Source organism: Nanorana parkeri, unplaced genomic scaffold (genome assembly GCF_000935625.1).
Source record: "Nanorana parkeri isolate BGI_ZX_2015 unplaced genomic scaffold, ASM93562v1 scaffold1144, whole genome shotgun sequence".
In the NCBI taxonomy this organism is placed as follows: domain Eukaryota; kingdom Metazoa; phylum Chordata; class Amphibia; order Anura; family Dicroglossidae; genus Nanorana; species Nanorana parkeri.
Genome location: NW_017307412.1, coordinates 407,525 through 426,180, shown reverse-complemented (window position 1 = coordinate 426,180; position 18,656 = coordinate 407,525). Strand labels below are relative to the sequence as shown.

Sequence of the window (18,656 nt, the reverse complement as noted above, 5' to 3'; positions counted from 1 at the left end):
CCGCATAAACACGCGTCGGGTGCGCCTACGCATGAAAACGACGAACGCGCTACACATGTTGGGTATCGCCGCGCACGCCGGAGTGAGAGCAATAATCCTAGGGCCAGTATTTTGGGGTATCTCTAAATTGATGACCTGTGGGGGCTTTTAAAGTGTCTTTTATTGACTTTTTGGGGTACTGCAGTTTTTCGCCGTTTCACGGTCGCACGCAATCTGTAAACTGGGCATGTTGGGTATCGTTTTACTCGTTGTAACCTCATCTTTTATATTTCATTAAAAAAATGGGTAATTTGTTGTGTTTTGGGGCATTTAATTAAATTTGTCACTAAATTTTGGGGTTTAATAAGGAGTTGCGCTAATATTGCGCAACATAAAAATTTTCAACTACCACCATTTTATTCTATAGGGTCTTGGCATTCAGAAAATATATAATGTTGGGGGGTTTTACGTCATTTTCAGGAATATGTGGAATATAACATGGGTGCAAAAATTGAAAAAAGGGCCTCAGTCATGAAGGGGTTAATGCCGCTTGCTAGATTAAAGGAAGCTGTACTCTGAGGTAGCATGGATGCTGCACTGCTAACATGAACTCTACCTACAGTAGTCTCATGATGATCCAATGGCTGGTTCTTTCCAAGTTACAGATTTGGAATGAATTTACAAAATAAGAGGCCTAACTTAACTCTGACTTTCCATATATTGTGTGTGTGTGTTTTGGGTCAGCAGATAGTGACACTAAACTCAGAAATTCTCAGAGTCCTAAAAACGAATTCAAGTACCCTAACTATTAACCACAAATGTATCTTATCTGTGTATTATTATTATTATACAGGATTTACATAGCGCCAACAGTTTGCGCATCGCTTTACAATATAGGGCAGACATCACAATACAATTCAAGACAAGATGGTAAGGTGGGCCCTGCCCGTGAGGGCTTACAATCTAAAAGGGTATCACTCAAATAAGGCTGTAGATCCTCAAATAATCTTTAAATTTGTGTTAACACTGTCCTTCCTTCTGGATGGCTTGTTTACACCATGTCCGGATCGTTCCCAGACCAAAAAAGCATCCCAATGTATCCCTATGGTTTTTCTGGGTTCTGTTCACACCAGCGCCGTCCATTCTGGACCAGACAAAAACAATACCGCTGGTCCAATTTTCTCTGGTCTGCAATGCCTGGAAACGCATCAAAAATGCATACAATAACATGCAAACGCACTGGAAAGTACTTGATGGCACCTGGAAACACATTTTAAGCTAAAACAAAATGTAAAAACAGTTCAAACGTAGTAAAATTGGGTAAAAAATTTACTTTGCTGCATTTGCAGATCTGCTCCAGATTTGGTCCAGACATGGTGTGAACATCGTCGGAGGCTGGCTACTTTTGTTCCCTATGATGTGTTGCAAAGTGGCCACAGCTACTTTGATCACTCCTATGATGGACTGCAATCTGACGTTTAGTTTACAAATGTGTATTGCGATTGTAACCCTCACGCTAGTGAGCTTTGAACAGTGACTACTTTACAACACACAGGGACCATGGAGAAGAAAAGTAGCCACCCTCCAGAAGGAAGGGCAGTGTCGGCACCAATTCATAGATGACTTGAAGATCTACAGCCGAGTGATGCACAAATAGATACATTTTTGTTGTTAGTTAGGGGACTTGAATGCTGTTTTAAGGTTTAATTCCTGAGTTTAGTGACTTTAACCACTTCCAGCGGGTTCACGTAAATGTAAGTCCTCCGCTGGAAGTGGTTCCGCTTTAAACAGCAGACGATTGCTGTTTAAATACAAGCGATCCGGCATCTGTACAGGCACCAGCTCGCTGATAGTGTGGCGCGCTGAGCCCCTCGACCAAGACCCCCCCCCCCAGTGCCGTCGCCTTCCCGGGCTCCACTGTCCTTCGTTTGAGACCCAGGCCCGGTGTCCAGGTCTCCCCTGACAGATTAGAGGAGAGATCAGCGGCGATCACTGGACCCGGAAGTAATGTGCATTACATCACTTCCAGTGTCAAGGGGCACATTTTGTGGCTCCTAGAGCCAGAAGAAGAAGCTGGTGAAGCAGATCTCTACTTCAGCTTCTTTGGGGTCACTAGGTGACATTAGGGCCCTGATGTCTCCATAAAGAGGACCTGTCACATATTTGCTATTACATAGGGGGCTTGTTAGCCCCCTATGCAATTAAGCAGAGTGTAAAAAAAATTAAATAATAATAATTGTAAAAATTACAGTAACAAAAAGTATAAAAAAATGCAAAAATATATATATTTTTTAAGTCCCCCGCCCCCCACGTGCACACACATACATTGCAAACACACGTCTGATGCGCCTACGTGCCAAATCAAAAATTGTGCCACAGGATGTATATCGTCGCAAGCTTCAGAGTGAGTGGAATAATTCTAGGCCCATCAATCACTGGTAACACTAAACGGTAAAAGCTTTTAAAATGTCGCCTATGGGAAATTTTGGTTATTGTAGTTTTTTGCAGTTTCATGGACGCACGGAATTTTAAGGCTTGACATGTTTGGCATCTATTTACCCGGCAAGACCCCATCTTTTATATTTTACCAAAAAATTGGGCAGTATATTATGTTTCTGTGCACTAAGTTTCATTTTAGTGTAGTTTGTCCTAAAAATACTTGTTTGATAAACATTTGCGCACATACCGTGCATCATAAAAAATTACAACTAGCATCTTTTTATTCTACAGGGCCTCTGCTTTCAGAAAATATATAATTGTTTTGGGGTCTGAAGCTGTTTTCTTGCCGAAAATTCAGATTTTATCGTATGCGCTCCGGGCAGCAAGTGGTTAAACATTGGCAGCCCACAGGTTTCCTTTAAGTCACATCAAAACACCAAAGATAAATATTGCAGTTGGTTATTCAACACATGTAATTCTTGTGGTAAGCCTTGATACCCATAAGATCAAACGTTTTTTTTAACAAATGACCCTATGTCCTACTTTTTTTACAGACCTCTGCTGCACCATTTCTTAGAAATATGTTCAAGAAACGTTTCCTTTATATTTTCCCAGAACTAGACAAGACTACATGTTTAGTCACTTGGGCTTATATAGTAAAGTTATGTTATCATCATAACAGGGCAAGCATGAGAACAGTAAACTTGTTCTGTTTTGAGCTATAGAGAGCATATTTATTATGTCATCATATTGAGGTAGTTACCTTGGTAAAGACAGAGCATGTCCTACCCATAGTTGCTTAAATAACATGTAGATTTGGTCCACTCTCGATCTAATCTAGAGACAAGTTTTTTTTCCCCCTTTTTGCCAACTTTTTCAGGGGTGGGCTGAAGATGACATGACACTTCTGTGCCTAGACAGCAAGTTATTCTTTTATTTTTTCCTTGTTTTGGCATTACTGTTTCTCACCAAGGTTCAATATGAGCGAATAATTTCACTTGCACATTAATTACCCTTTTAAGCCTCATTCACACGGGAATCGGCAGGCACGTACAGCTCCGTGCTGCGTGCGCGGCCGTATCGGGCAGCTCCCGGGAAGGACGGGCTGTGTGTGATTAGTACGCAGCCCCCGTCCTTCTCTATGGGACTACATGGTCGTAAGCTGCACTACACTCACCCGCCCTGCAAGTCCGTGCGGTTGAGCGTACTCACAGGATGGATCCTGTCTGCGTCCAAGCCGGGACACATGCATCCTCACGGACCTGCACTTGAGGTGAGCGTAGGGGGGCGTATGGCCGCATACTCCCATAAAGAAGGACTAATCGCACGCAGCACCTGTCCTTCCAGGGAGCTGGGCAATACAGCCGTGCACACAGCACTGAGCTTTACGTGCTGGCCGATTCCCGTGTGAATGAGCCCTTATTGGCTTTTGTTGCATATTTAACCTACTAAGGACCTTTTGAGTGTACAAAGTATGATCAAAAAACATTCTTAATGCCTCGGCTTTTACACCCTGGTCCTTCTCCTACACTACAGTGGTTCTGTCAGTATGATCACTAAGACCCAGCTATCAATTTGATATCCAAGTACTGCTTTATGTCTCAGGAACTGCTGCAGGCTCTTCTGGGTACGTCAGGCATGTTAAACTCATAAGAAACAGTGGGCCGAATTGAGAGTAAGAAATCTTCATTGGGGCTACATTAAGTCAACTGAGAGCCACACCTACTTAATTCCTGAAAAAGCTAACGGCACTTTGAAATTTTAGTGTTCATTATAGTATCTTGGAAATCGTAATCTCAGTAAAAGGGGCTATCGAATACAGTGCTACCTCGGTTCACAAACTTAATTCGTTCCACGATTCTGGTCGCGAACCAAATCAAACTGTGATCAGACCCCGATCCTGACTAGAGGAAGCCACGACCACGTGTCGGAGCAGGGAAGATGGCTGCGGTTTTGTTCGTCCTCCGATGCGGAGTTCGCAAAAAAATTTCCTGTTCGCGAACAGAAGCGTTCGTGAACCAAGGTAACACTGTATTTCCTGAACTATTTAGCTATACAATAATGCAAGGATGTATACATTTGAGGAAGGAGCATTATGTTTTCTATCTTTAAACCACTGAGGGCTGCAGAGAAGGCAAAAAGACTGCATGTAGCCCATAAAACTCCAGTTTAACATGCCTGGCTGAAATGATGACTGCAAGGAGTTTACAAGCATCATTGATAAATACATTGTGATCATATTATTGCTACAAGGTATTTACACTAGATCTTGGGTGTGCAGATTAAAGCAGTTAAAGCAACCTCACAAGTTTTTTTTGTTTTTTTTTCTTAAATACAAATTGGACTTATTTAATTGCTTTTTAATTCTGAGCTAACCCTAAACAGTCCTATTCAACTCTTTCCTCCTTTTTTTCACTTTTTGTGTATTTCCTGTAAATGTGGTGCAAAAAAATAAACAAGATTTACAAAACAAAAAATTGGGTAGTAAATTAAACAAAATCAAATTAATTAAATCGGTATACATGGATTCATCTGGTAATGCTAGTTCTATTTTAAAATTATTCATGCATATTGCTATAAGTGTTTTATAACAGATTTTCACATCTGACGTATCATTTGGAATTTTCTCCCATTTTATCTGTCACTGTTGGATTTCCATGTTGTAATAACAAAGGGTGGCTTCATGGGGGAGGGGCAAGAGCAGAGCTGGTAATCCTTTTGACATTAGAAAGCCAGTCTCTCAGCCCAACAGTTTCCACCTATAACTGAAATATCCTTACTGGGTTCACATACCATTTAGCGAACATGATACATCGTTATACATATGTTGATGCTTTTTCACAGATCGCTGTCCTTTCAGTTAACATGAAACATTTGAACTTGTACTATACAATTAACTTTTTTTTAACCATTTTCCTTCCAGGCAAACAAAGTTTAAAGATTTACGATGGTCATGATGCAGTAAAGCGGAATCAGCCACGGATTATTTCTGTTCCAAGGATCACTAAGAGTGAAGAAGTGGTGGTAAGTCAAGCTTTTCAGCAATTTATCCAATACCTGTAGAACGCAGTAGTAGGATGAGCTGTAAAATCACGTAACCTATATATGTAACACCAAGGAACTGGCTTCTCATGAGGTATGGCATGTTTGTATAGTTCAGGGCTTGATTTGATTAAATAAGCGGCCATTATTCCTTTTCCTTTTATTGCAGGAGGCATCATTGAGGGCATTCTACATTCCTGATGACCCACAAGATTATGAGCTTCAGACGCTGACTCCGCAGACATTGGTCTCTGATGATGTTATCAACCGAAATGGAACAATAGACGATGGCAAAGTCAGTTCAGTGTTTAAAGAGACGACACCTGAAGCTTGGATAATCAGAGCAAAACCAAAGGAGAGAGAAGTCATCAAAGTCTATCTTGGCTGGATGAAGTAGGTTTTAGTGATATTGTAGGCATACCATTTGACATTGCTTTTTTCTTTCTTTATATGGATTTGCTCTGCATTCATTTCTTCTTTCATATTCATTTTCATATTTAATTACTTATCGTTTGCAGTTTACATGCCACAATTCCACACTTATCTCACAAAGGTCCCAAACAGGGTCTTTTTAAAACATAGATTACTTAATGATACTAACCTTACTGTAGCTGCCTGTCCCGTACAGGGTACATACAGCAACTCTAAAAGTTTGCCATACATTATGCGAATTTTGGCGGGTTCTTCGGGAATTGGACAAATTTCCCACACAGAAGCAGTTATATTACCTGTTCATCCTGCCAGTAAATTTGCCATTTTTTATTTTTGTGCATAGTTAAACTTAAAATCTATCAGTTGTACAGCTTTCTGCAGGATATAAGGAAAATGATTGCCTTTAGCATCCTTGGTACTGCAGGTTGATGTTGGCACTGGAAGAGCAGTTGAGTTTATTTGCTATTTGTTAGGTAACCAAACAAACTTTTTCTGAGTACTTCACTCTTATTTTATTGTCACACTGTTTCCTGTGTTTTTAACTTTTCAAAGGTTTACCTGAACATCTGAAGCTCTCTTTAATGTGAGTTTATTCATATGTTAACTGGTAGATTTCACTTAAAAACAGGAAGATACTTGACATTTGTCATGGGCTACATTGACCAGTTAAAAGAGGATGTGGTGTATGTTCATAATTTTATGCTTGTGGTTTTTACGTGTGTACAAACTGCTGAAACCTTAACATCACGTTTCTGTTCCAAACCTGTGGATATATATAACAATTTTTGCTCACAGCATTTTAGCTCCTCAGTTTACTTCCTGTAATGGTAATCCTTTCTGCAATAAAATTTGCATGAATGCTAGAGTCCGCTAAAATTCGTGCATACAATGTTACCCCTGTAGCAGCCTCTTCAGTGTGCTAGGCATTTTGGCAATTTGAATGGTTTAGCAACTTATTTTCAGCTATATTCAGCCTTCGTGAGCCCCCCCAAAAAATTGAGTGAATTTTCCTTATTTAGCGGGGTCCACTTCAACCTCCTTGGAACAGGTATAGAACTACATAAGCCTTGAAGGCTGGAAACAGTATAGAACTACAGATCATTTTTCGACGGACATGACTATTTATGAAAATACACAAAGATATTATAAGGAGATAAATAAGGAGATATTTTTATAATTTGTTTTGTGTGTGTATATATATATATATATATATACAGGGCTCGAAAATCCACTCGTCTGCTCGTCTGTGACGAGCAGACAGTGGAGCCCGACGAGCAGCTTCCAGGCCGGCCGCTGTAATTACACGGCCGGCCGGGAGCTTTACAGTCAAGCGATCGAGCGTCTATAGAGACGCTCGATCGCTTGTATCAGCAGCTGTCACTGCCGTTGCCGGTCCCGAGATCCGCTGTGCCCGATGCGGCCGGGACCGGCACGGCTCTGTGACAGGAGATCAAAGGGAGGTCAGTACACGAACTCCCTTTGATCTCCTCTCAGTCCCCGAATGCAGGAAGTGATGTATATTACATCACTTCCTGCATTCAGTGTCACTCTCCAGCTAGAGAAGCTGATGAAGCCGATCTCTGCCTCATCAGCTTCTCTGGGGGTCCCTAGGTGACTTTAGGGTCTTGGAGACCCCTGATGTCTCCATTAAGAGGACCTGTCATGTAAATTAGCTATCCCATAGGGGGCTTCTTAGCCCCCCATGTAATAGCAATAAAGTTGTGTTAAAAAAAAAAGTAATATAAAAATTAAAGAATCATAAAAAAATAAATAAAGAAGCATAAAAAAAAATTAAAAAAGAAAACATTTTTTTAAGTCCCCCGCCCCCCACATACACACGTAGATATGCGTCGGGTGCGCCTACGTGCGAAAACGACGATTGCGCCTATTGTGCTGCACATGTTACATATCGCCGCAAATGTCGGAGTGAGAGCAATAATTCTAGAGCCATCAATCACTGATAACACTAAACTGATGAGCAGTAAAAGCATTTTAATCGTCGCCTATGGGCGTTTTTTGCGATTTTGGGGGCGCACGCAATTTTAAGGCTTGACATGTTTGGTGTCTTATTTACACGACGTGACCCCGACTTTTATGTTGTACTAAAAATATGGGTAAGAATAAATGTTTTATAACATAGGGAAACTTTTTTTTTTTTTACATTTATGGTACTTTTTTCATTATAACGTAAAAACAAATAACCCCCCGTGGGGGTCACAAAACAAAGCTCTATCTGTCCCCAAAATTTTTTAACATATATTGCAAGGCTATAGTCCGGTCATGCTGACTGGGGAAATTTTTGACTGACTGGTGAGATTTTTCAAGCCCTATATATATATATATTAGGGAAAATTATTATCATACTTACCGTAATTTTCTTTTCCTGGCTTATACTCTGCATGTCGGCATACCTACGGGTCAGCTCCTCCCCCCTGACCCCACAGGACCACCCTTAAACTAGCTAATAAAAAACAAGCTCCCTCCCCCAGTACCTGTTCAATAACAAGCTGAGCGACAGGCCACCAGGGAAGGGAATGTATGCCGACATGAGTATAAGCCAGGAAAAGAAAATTACGGTAAGTATGATAACAATTTTCCCTATTCCTGGCTCAAATCATGTCGGCATACCTACGGGATATAGCAAGCAAACTCCCTCATGGGTGGGTAAATTACACCATAAAATCACACAACACCGACAGGACGCCCCACACAGCCGCAGCACCAGTATCCAATGAACCAGCTGACCAGGCAGAATACACGTGTCCTGCCGAGCTATGGTAGGAGCGTCCGAATTTTGGCCGGCCCGAATGGCCCTACTGCGCCTGCGCGGCCGCTAGCGTCCCGCCGTCCCCATAGCAATCCACGCGCCTGCGCAGATTCCGGGACTCTGACGCCGGCGCATGCGCAGTAGGTATCACGCTCGCCGCTACTCTAGCGGTGGAAGAAAAACAGGAAAGAGGACACCATAGCTCCCCTCCACAACCCCGTACCACGGGCACCCGCTCCCAAGGAGATTTACTGCCAGCGGAGGGGTCTTCCAAGCGCGGGAGAGGCTGAATCCAGCTGGGAGATGGCAGGGAGGGTCCATGAACACTGTGGCCTGGAGTGAGGAAAAAAAGAGACCAGGTACTGGAGGAGGGAGCTTGTCTTTTATTAGCTAGTTTAAGGGTGGTCCTGTGGGCTCAGGGGGGAGGAGCTGACCCGTAGGTATGCCGACATGAGTTGAGCCAGGAAATATATATATCTATATATCTCTCTATATAGCTATATATAGATATATCTATATATAGATATATCTATATATATATCTATACGTGTTCCAGGGAGGTTTCGTGCCATTAATTGAAAGTGGTGGATATGTCAGTTTGTTGTTTGATATGTCAATCATGAATTTTAATAATAATTAAAGAAAACTATATTTTTTTTATATAACATGTGACTTTTGTGTTATGTTGAACTAAGTCTCCTTGCATTCGTTACATGACACCTTTTAAAGCCCCATCTTTTTCTTAGTTGATGCATAGGGTAAGTTGATACACATTGGTTTGGAGCTGTGAAAAAAGTGAGGCCTCTTTGGTCCGCAGTCACAATATTTGATAATTTCTCAGTCCCTAATGTTTGCAACCCTAAACAATGTATATTAGGTTTGCTGGGAATTTCTGAGTTGTACCCTGCTAAGAAACAATTTGTTCACCTTTTGTACTTTAACGCAAAAAAGACTGTTGTCCGACAGTGGACAACTACAGAACCCATAGTTATGCGAATGGAAAAAGGATGATCAAGAAAGTACTTCCTTTTATACAAATTGCCATGCAACTACTGGTGTACTGTACATGCTTATTTAAGTGTTGATTTTGTAACTGTATACTTAACTGTATACCCTTTTATTTCTGCAATAATAAAAAAAATAATTAAAACAACATGACTGGGCTTTCAACCCCTCACTGCTCAATCCACATCTAAAAATAACTTTGAGCTTTATGCTTTAAAATGGTGATATGTTGCTGGAGCTTTTTCAGTGCAGGATAGTTGAGACTTGTTTGTATAGGTTGAATGGTGGAGGTGCTACTTCCAAAAAATATGTTTGGGCAGTAATCTATAGAGAAATTTGGAGAATGTATGGAATGTTTTCAGGTGACCTACAATAGTGCAGATTTCAGCTGGCAGGGCAACTCTAGCTCTTTGACTTGTGATGGAGTAAGGGTAAAAAGTGGTCTGGCATTCATATCATCCGCACTTTTAAAAGCTTCTCTTTAATTTAAAAGTAGATCAGAAATTGAGTGTGTTAAAATTAATCTGATAAGTAAGTCTAGGATCTAACTGTATGCAGACCCCTATTCTTACACTCCAGTTAAATAAGGTTTCTAATTTTACATATTCTGGTATCCTTATCATACTTCTGTCGTAATTACAGAATAGCCAGTAAGTGATTATTCAGGCAGCTAAAACGTGGAAGATATGGCAAGCTCTATTAGCTCACAAAAGGTTTGATGGGAGCGGTCTGTGGCAGAGCATCCAAAGCTCCTCTTCAGTTAGGTGCAGTATGCCTGGTACATGAGGTACTGTATTTCTCTACAGTGAAGGAAGCAGAAAAATAATGTTTTAGGTGTATTTTCTTCACCATCTGTTGACTTTGTTTTCTAGGAAAGCTCTTATTTTAGGCTGTAGTGGGCCAGTTCTAGTTCTGTTTATAAATTGACTATGCTTTTTTTGTGCAGTCATGCTTTCTTACTAGAAAGCACTGTGGAAGCATGGTAGGACACTCTTTATATTCTGTCCCATAATTTAGGTGGGATCATATTTCAAGCTGAAGGTAACAAATATGAGAAGTCTTGAAGAGAAATTGTGTAAGTGTAATGCTCCATTTTCTTTTTTTCTATTTTAGAGTTGGTATGGCATATATTTCCATTCCTGTAAATTCTGAGACCACCGTGCAGGATTTCATTCAGGAGGTTCTGTTACAAGTTGGGCGTCAGGTAAGACAAGTTTCTTTACACTATATTTTAGGGACTTTTTGCATTTCTTTGGATTATGTTAATGAATTAAGGCAACCCATTCATTATGAAAAGAATGCCGATGCAAGGCAACAGCCCAGGTGTGTTACCCGCTACTATAATAGTACATTGGGGCACCATTTTAAATGAATGGCACCACAAGCACAGCGGTAAAACAGTAAACAGTAAAATGCACATTTTGCAACAATACTACAGTGTAAATGGGCCTTTATAGTCTTTCTAACTGCATGTTATACATGTTTATACAACCATAGTTACATGGATTTTGCATGTTTTTGTAGAAGGAACATCTAGAGGATTTCAGGCTGGTGGAAATTCTTATGGGCAGTAAGCAAGGTAATAAGTTTGAATTTTTATTTTGTAAAGCCATTGGCATAATGCAGTGGTCCTTGTATATGGGCTTCAGAGGAACTGTTAACTAGAGATGCACCAATACCAGTTTTACTCATATCGAGTACTGATATATATTCCTATCGGTTTTACTCATATTGAGTAAGAGTACCGATATCTATCTTTCGGTACTTCCTGATACCGGTACTTCTCCTAGCATGGAGCTGGCCTCCTGGCTAATCAAGAAGCTGGGCAGTGTGTTATTACCCGCCACCCGGCTACTTGATTGCCCGGGAAGCTGGCTCCATGCTGTTTGGCCAGCTCAATGCTGATTGGCCGGGAAGCCTGCTTCCCAGCCAATCGGCATCGAGCCGGCCAAACAGCATCAAGCCAGCCTCTCGGATAATCGGGAAGTGTGTCATTACCCGCTGCTTCTTGATTGTCCGGGAAGCCAGCTCCATGATGATTGGCCTGGAAGCTGGCTTCCCCGTCAGTCAGCGTCAAACTGCATCGAACCGGGGAGTCGGGCCACCCAGCTTTCTGTTTGACCGGGAAGCCATCTTCATGTTCCCTCGCGGCACTGCCGGTCAGAGGAAATCTCCCTCTGACCGGTAGTTCCGGTATTGGAGGTAAGTATCTGAGCATTTGGGCGAGTACGGATACTCGCCCAAATACTCGGTATCGGCATTGATAACGATACTAGTATCTGTATCAGTGCATCCCTAATGTTAACATTTACAATATTGCATTTTAGTGCAGGATAGAAACTTTTAATGGTGGCAGGAGCAACACCTATACTTTTTTCTTTCAAATGTTTTGTTCTGTTGACCTTTTCGATGCATGTGACTCCTATTATTTTTCTTATTTTAGTGAATAGTCAAGACCATTCCTGTTACAGGGAAGGAGAGACCTTTTATAGCAGATATAGCTCCCTCGTGGAACACCATGGGACATGGTTTTTGCTACTGTTACCTCCAGGGGCGTAACTAGAAATCACAGGGCCCCATAGCAAAATTTTGTATGGGGCCCTGTGATTTCTAGTTACACCCCTTGAAGAGCCCACATAGCTCACCTGAGGGGGACCCTGCAGAGCACACCATAGACTCTCTCTATGGTGGGCTCACCGACCCCGCCTCCTTCTCTGATGCTTACCCCCGGGCCCCGCCTCCTCCCCGCCACGTCCAGCCTCCTCCACCGCTGCTCATTGACTCAGCAGCGGCAATGAAGAAGAACGCAGCGCTGCACAGATCACGGTGATCTGAACAGCGGTGCGTTCGAACCCATAGCGACCCAGGCGGCCCACGGCATCAGGGGGGTTCCTGGCCGGGCCCCATAGCGGCCGCCTGGGTCGCTATGGCTATTGTTATGCCACTGGTTACCTCTTAGTTTATGTATGGTGAGTGGAATTAGTACAGACAAGAATTAACTACATCATCCAAGTACTGTGTCTTCTGCAGGATCAGCTCTGAGTGTATGCATTTTTGAAAGATGTTTGTTGAACTTTCTATAACGAGCAAATAAAGGCGCTTAATATATATGTGCACACAATGGGGGTAACTAAAAGTGTCTTGCACAAGTTCTTTCTCAATTGATGCAGTTGCCCATAGCAACCAATCGGCTTTTATCTTTCATTTCTACACACCACTTAGAAGATGAAAATGTAAAAGTTCGTTGGCTGCACTCCAGCTGAGACAAAGTTTATCTCGGACACTTTTTTTATATATTCCAGCCCCCCCCACCGTGATGGGTCTGCTGTAGTAAAGTAAACCATAAATAAGCAGATAACTTTGTGTATTCTGACAACATTTGATACTGTCTCTTTATGATTGTTATTAATAATCTCTCTTTTGATAGTACAGAGAATGGTGCTTCCAGTTGAAGAGTTAATGCTTGACCGATTGAAAGATATTCGCAAGGTTTGTGTTGTTTTTATTTCATTAACTTTAAGGTCAACCGAAACGTATTATTAAATTTTTGCTTGAGAGACACTAATCTCCCAAGGTGGGCAGAAAGGTGGGCAAGTACATGCAAAGCGCTAAGACTGTTGGAAATATGTCAGGGAAATCTCATCACTAGCAAATTTAAGAAGCCAGTGGGTGATTCAGTGAACCAAACTCAGCTTGTAACTGAAATAAGTTTTGTATATGATATTACAGCGTGTACATTGTCTTTGTAAGCTAGCCAAAACCTATAGTCTTTCTTTGTATTACATTTTAGACTTCTATACGTCAGATGAACCAAACCAGGTTTTACGTGGAAGAAAATACAAAGCCTGAGCTTCAAATTGAGCTGTTGGTCAGTGGTTTACCAGTCTTGATGTCTGGGGAAGAATACACCAATATCTTAAGAGATAGTTTAGGAATAAAGGGTAAGTGGATGCAGATGGTTTGAGTGATATTATTTTAAAATTTTTTTTTTATAGAATGATCATTATTCAAAACACGGTAGAAACTTTATTTTGCAATGTTTGTACATGGCTTGTATGATTGTAAGGTTATCAGTATTTTCTGGCATTTGGAGAAACTCGTCTATTTTACATTGTAGTTGCCCTGTGCTCTAAAATGTATATTTGTCATTTTCCAAAAATGATCATTTGCTGTGGGTGATATTTCAAATAGTTTTACATTAATCTTGAACAATGTTTCCTATTTAACTTGGTTGCCTTTAAACCTGCAATGTTTTTGTTCTTTCAATATTCCTATGAAAATTCAGTTGTATAGGCAGCCTATATAATAGCTTGGTTAAAAGCTGATTTCTACAAGCTTATTATTGAAACAAAGTTATCCGATTTTAAATGTGGTTCATGTTCACACCTAATCTAGTAATCCAAGATAAGTCTTAAGTATGAACTATTCTAAAGATAGGCTCTAAAAGATTTTTATGAGACTTAAAGAAGAATTTTAGAAACTTACCCTTGTAGTGGGACTACCCCCTCAATGCAAGGGTTAAAGCAGACCTTTACATTCAAAAATCAAATTCTACCAATGCATCCCTCTATGTACGATGATTAATAATAACACAGACATGTCAGGTGTAAAATGTTGTGATTTTGAAATACTTACACTTGCAGAGCATTCACTTCCTACTTTGAAAGGGCAAAATGACTTCAGTTTGCCAAAGCATTGCATCCTGGGAAGGTTAAATCAGCAGATCATTGCTGGGAAATCTCATTTGTAAACTCATGAGATCTCAGGGAAAGGCATTTTCCTTCCCTGAGATGATGTGCGTGGTCACATGTCCTAATCACATGTTCCAGAGTTTCAGGAAGTAAAAGGAGAGCTAGTAATCTGCCCTTAGTAAACATGGCCACTGTCAGAAGTCTGGGGAAGAAAAGAGAAATAAGCGATGCAAGGAATACAAAGCCGGCAATTATCTAGAAGTATGTGTTTGTAGATTGTCATTACTAAACATTTCTAAAGGTGTGTTAGTTATTTTAAAGATATGGGTAAAGGTCCACTTTAAGTGTTTTTTCAAGGTGGGGATCAAAAAGGCAGATCTACTCACCTGATCCTCGGTCACACCAGTGTCAGCGCTGACCTCGTACGATTCTCGGTGGTGTTTCGAACATGTTCCTAAGATAGATGTCGTGCGACCTTACAGTAGTAGAGGTTGCACGTCTTCCACACACCTTACGATAATCGTACGATCGCGGGATTTCCTGCGATTATCGTACGATTATCGCAAGGTGTGTGGGCACCTTATTGCAAGTCAATAGACCGGTAAAAGAGGTGATGACGTCAGCAGTCCTAAAACCACTGGAGCCCAGTGGAGAAGAGGCTGCAGGGATCAGTCTAGCAGCTTGGTGGGACCAAGGATCAGGTGAGTATTAGCTTTGTTTTCTACTCCCCTAGACAAAACAATCACTTAACCCTTACACTGCAGGTGTAGCCCTACTACAGGGAAAGTTTTTTTTTTTAATTCCTTGTTCTTTTTTAAAGCTGGACTTCAGGCAGATATAAAAGTCCTAAATTAATGCAGCTCTGTATCTGTGGATTCATCATTAAATGTAACCAGTGTAAGTACCTGAATGTTACTTTGTATCAGCCTGTGGCAGTTCACTGTATATGCAGAATGGGAGATTGAGAAACGGCACAAGGAGTCTGTCATCTGTGCTGCAGTGCTCAAGTGCTAACAAGGTACATGCTGATTCAAGAAGAAAGCAAAGTGACAGAGCATCATCATACATTGAAGTAAACTGTGTCTAGATTTTGTTCAGTGCATTCAGAATTGGAATTTAATGGCACAATATATTTAATCTTTCTTCCAGAAAATGTGGTGACTGTGGTTCCAGCTTATGCCCCTCAAGGTAAAGTACAGTATCTTCCATTTTTACACTCACAGTAGTTAAAATAAGATTAATATTTGTGAATATTAGGAAATATCGTAATATGGATGAAATGTACGCAAACACTTGCACACAGTTAGCAGACATCCTATGTTGAGCATTCATGGCAACATTTTGCGATGTTCAGAGCACAAACATAAATGCAACACTTGTATAAATGTAAATTCATTAATATAATTTTTCATACACAGTGCTTGAAATATCTGACAAATAGTGTTCTTTTAATATATCCTATGATATATTGATTTGGTTTATTCAAATCTAACCTATGCTTTGTGCATCCAGGGCACAGAGACAGGTTTGCTGCCTTGCAGGCCTGCTTTGCTACTGTTACTCCTGCCACTGTGCTGTTCACATGCTGGTGCTCCTTCCAGAGTCCTTCTGTAAGCTCTGAGTTCAGTCTGCCTAGGTCCTCTCCCCACATAATACCCACCAGGCCTGGCAATTTGCTGCTAAGGGCAAGTACTACTTTAAAGGAGAAAATGAAGGGAGTCACAGGTTCCCCTATATTATCCTCTGGAAGTAATATGTCCAGAGAAAGGAAAGTGGAGCATGTAGACGGGGACTTGCAGCAGTGGAAAGGGCCTGCTCTTTACATTTCACACTTTACATTAATTTCCCACCGCCTCTCTATTACGCAGTGATTTGGAGGAGCTCCAGCAGGCAAACAGGCAGCAGGGAAAGGTATGTACCAGCAGTGGTGGGGCCTGCTATGTGTGTACCAGTCAGATTTTCTTGAACTCTTATTGCGATGAACTGATATTTATTATAATTACATTTCATGTTAATTGCTTAGTATGTATAATTGTATATGATAATTAACACCAAATGTATAATCATTTGTGGATCTAATTACTGCTGTTTTTTTCCAGGTGCTGTTGTGTTGCAGATTTCTTGTTTTTCTGAAGCTGAGCGAATATTTATGCTAGTGAAAGACACAACTGTTAACATCAAGCAACTTACTGCTGTTATCATTCCCAATATTGTGGTAAGTGTTATTAATATATGCTTTCTATATTGGAATCAAATTCATTTGTGATTTGAAAATATGTTAAAAATATACCATAAGGCAGGGTGCAGCCAGAGCTTCTTTGTATATTAACTACTTTTCTTTATCGTCAATTGAGGGACACAAGATCAGTACAAATTTTATACAGCTGGGTTATACTGCTGCCTTTAGGCCAACTGGAAACTGGCAAAAACAAAAGTTAATCCACCCTACTGTATAACCTTGCCTCCAATTATCATGCATCCATTTTTGCTAGTGTCTTAAGAGGGTGGACACTTTCTTCTCAGCAATGCTGAGGAAAACTATGTGTGCATTTACTAATTTTTCTCTTCCATCAACATTCTCAATTCTTCATCTATGCTTTTTCTCTTCAACCAAGGCTTCAGTCAACACTTCAATTAACACGCTACTGAGCTAGGCTCTTTATGCAGCTATTCGGATTGGATAATTCTTGGTGCCACCTTAAAGGCCATGCTCCTCAGTACCAAAGATTGAAGGGCCAGCCTGTAAGGTGACCTTCGGGTACTCTACTCTGCTTGTGGCACTCCCCAGACATCTAGTGTACTGTTTTGTTAGCCACAGGGTGCTTAGCAGGTCCAGGGCCATGACTCTGTCCCCGTTGTTTTCAAGTCTCCCTTAAATGTATGCCATTAGACGGGGTAAAGAGATACTGGCATGTGACCTTTTAGGTACTGGGTTTTGCATATGGCGCTTTCAAGACCTCTGGTTATTGTCAGTCAGTGCTTTCCAGTTTTTTTGAGCAGTGGTGCAGCCCCCAGTCCATAATGTATCTTTCTGATGCAGATATCTAGTTTAGATTTTTTTTTTGTTGTGTGCTAAAATCTCTGCATTTTGGCAATTTTCAGGCCTGTGTACTTCGTCAGTTAGACACATGAGGGGTTGACATTTTTAGAGCAGTGTTACAGCTCTGGTGTACTCAGTCTCTAGTGTCTCTGTGATGCAGATATCTTGGTAAGTGCTATCTGTACTATGTCTCTGCATGGGGCACTGTTCTCATTTGCACAGTATTCCTCCCAACCTGGTTGATGCTGTCTGCACTACCTTGAACATAGGACATCGATCTGATGATCCAGGTACACCGGTTTTTGCCTTTTTTTTCTCAGACGTTTCCTGTACGTTCCTATCTAGAAAACTTCCTAATGGAAGACTGGAAAACTCCTCCTTCACTTGTGGCCTGCGCCAGATCATGTGATCATGTGAAGAAATGTTTCCCTTTGGACCATACACTCCTCAAGTTGAATATACACCATCTTACTACCTTTTATTAATGTATTTACCTTTAGGGACTTTACTGATACTCGGAATATATTTTTATGTATTACCTGGAACTGTCTAGTACCACTCTCAACCCTCTTCTGACAGCAACCCTAGTCTACGAAGCCGTGTCCGATTGGATTACAACCATTATGGTTGACCCCTCCTTTTCTGGTCAGGATCCTAGTGTTTTACAGCTTGTGAAACAATTTCATTATGCTCTTCAGTTCTACTTTCTGGGCCTTTTGGATGAATAAAAATGGATGAGTGTCTCATGTGACTACTATGTCTGCCCTTATGCATGTAGAGTACTTTGGATATGTTCTTTGAATTTCGAAGATACAATCCAACATCTCCTTTACATACCTTATGAAGCTAGGCATCTTTTTGGTCAAGATCTTGCCAAAGACATGACCAGGCCTTCAGCATTTGGCTCTTTAGTTCTCTCCACCGCAGGAGATATTTGTAACAGACAATGCTGCTTTTTTTGGGGGGGGGGGTTTATTTTTCCTAGCCTTCCTTGCCCCCTCTTCGGATAAACTGCCCAGCAGCAATAGCCAGCCTGCTATTTGCCATTTTTGAAATTGCAGTAGCCAATAGCAGGTTGGCCTTTGCACCCGCCCACTGCCTGCTGTCATTTAACAGAGGAGCAGACCTGAAGGAGAACTTTCCTGGTCTTTCACAGCTAAAGCTATTGAAGTGGAAAGGTGACACTAGGGGTCTAATAGACCCATAATTCTCTTTAAATAGAACCTGTCATCTCCAATGTTCTATCACATAGGAGGCTTGT

At 41.1% G+C, this 18,656-nt stretch overlaps 1 protein-coding gene across 1 annotated transcript in view; it reads left to right on the top strand.

Moving 5' to 3' along the window:
• DGKQ (diacylglycerol kinase theta) overlaps positions 1–18,656 on the top strand; it is a 147,094-nt gene that overhangs the window by 96,974 nt on the left and 31,464 nt on the right. The window contains exons 8-15 of the mRNA XM_018568147.1: positions 5,342–5,442; positions 5,630–5,853; positions 10,778–10,868; positions 11,189–11,243; positions 13,092–13,153; positions 13,455–13,605; positions 15,505–15,543; positions 16,455–16,570. Of these exons, the coding sequence (XP_018423649.1) occupies positions 5,342–5,442; positions 5,630–5,853; positions 10,778–10,868; positions 11,189–11,243; positions 13,092–13,153; positions 13,455–13,605; positions 15,505–15,543; positions 16,455–16,570 (839 nt within the window). The remainder of the gene's footprint in view (positions 1–5,341; positions 5,443–5,629; positions 5,854–10,777; positions 10,869–11,188; positions 11,244–13,091; positions 13,154–13,454; positions 13,606–15,504; positions 15,544–16,454; positions 16,571–18,656) is intronic.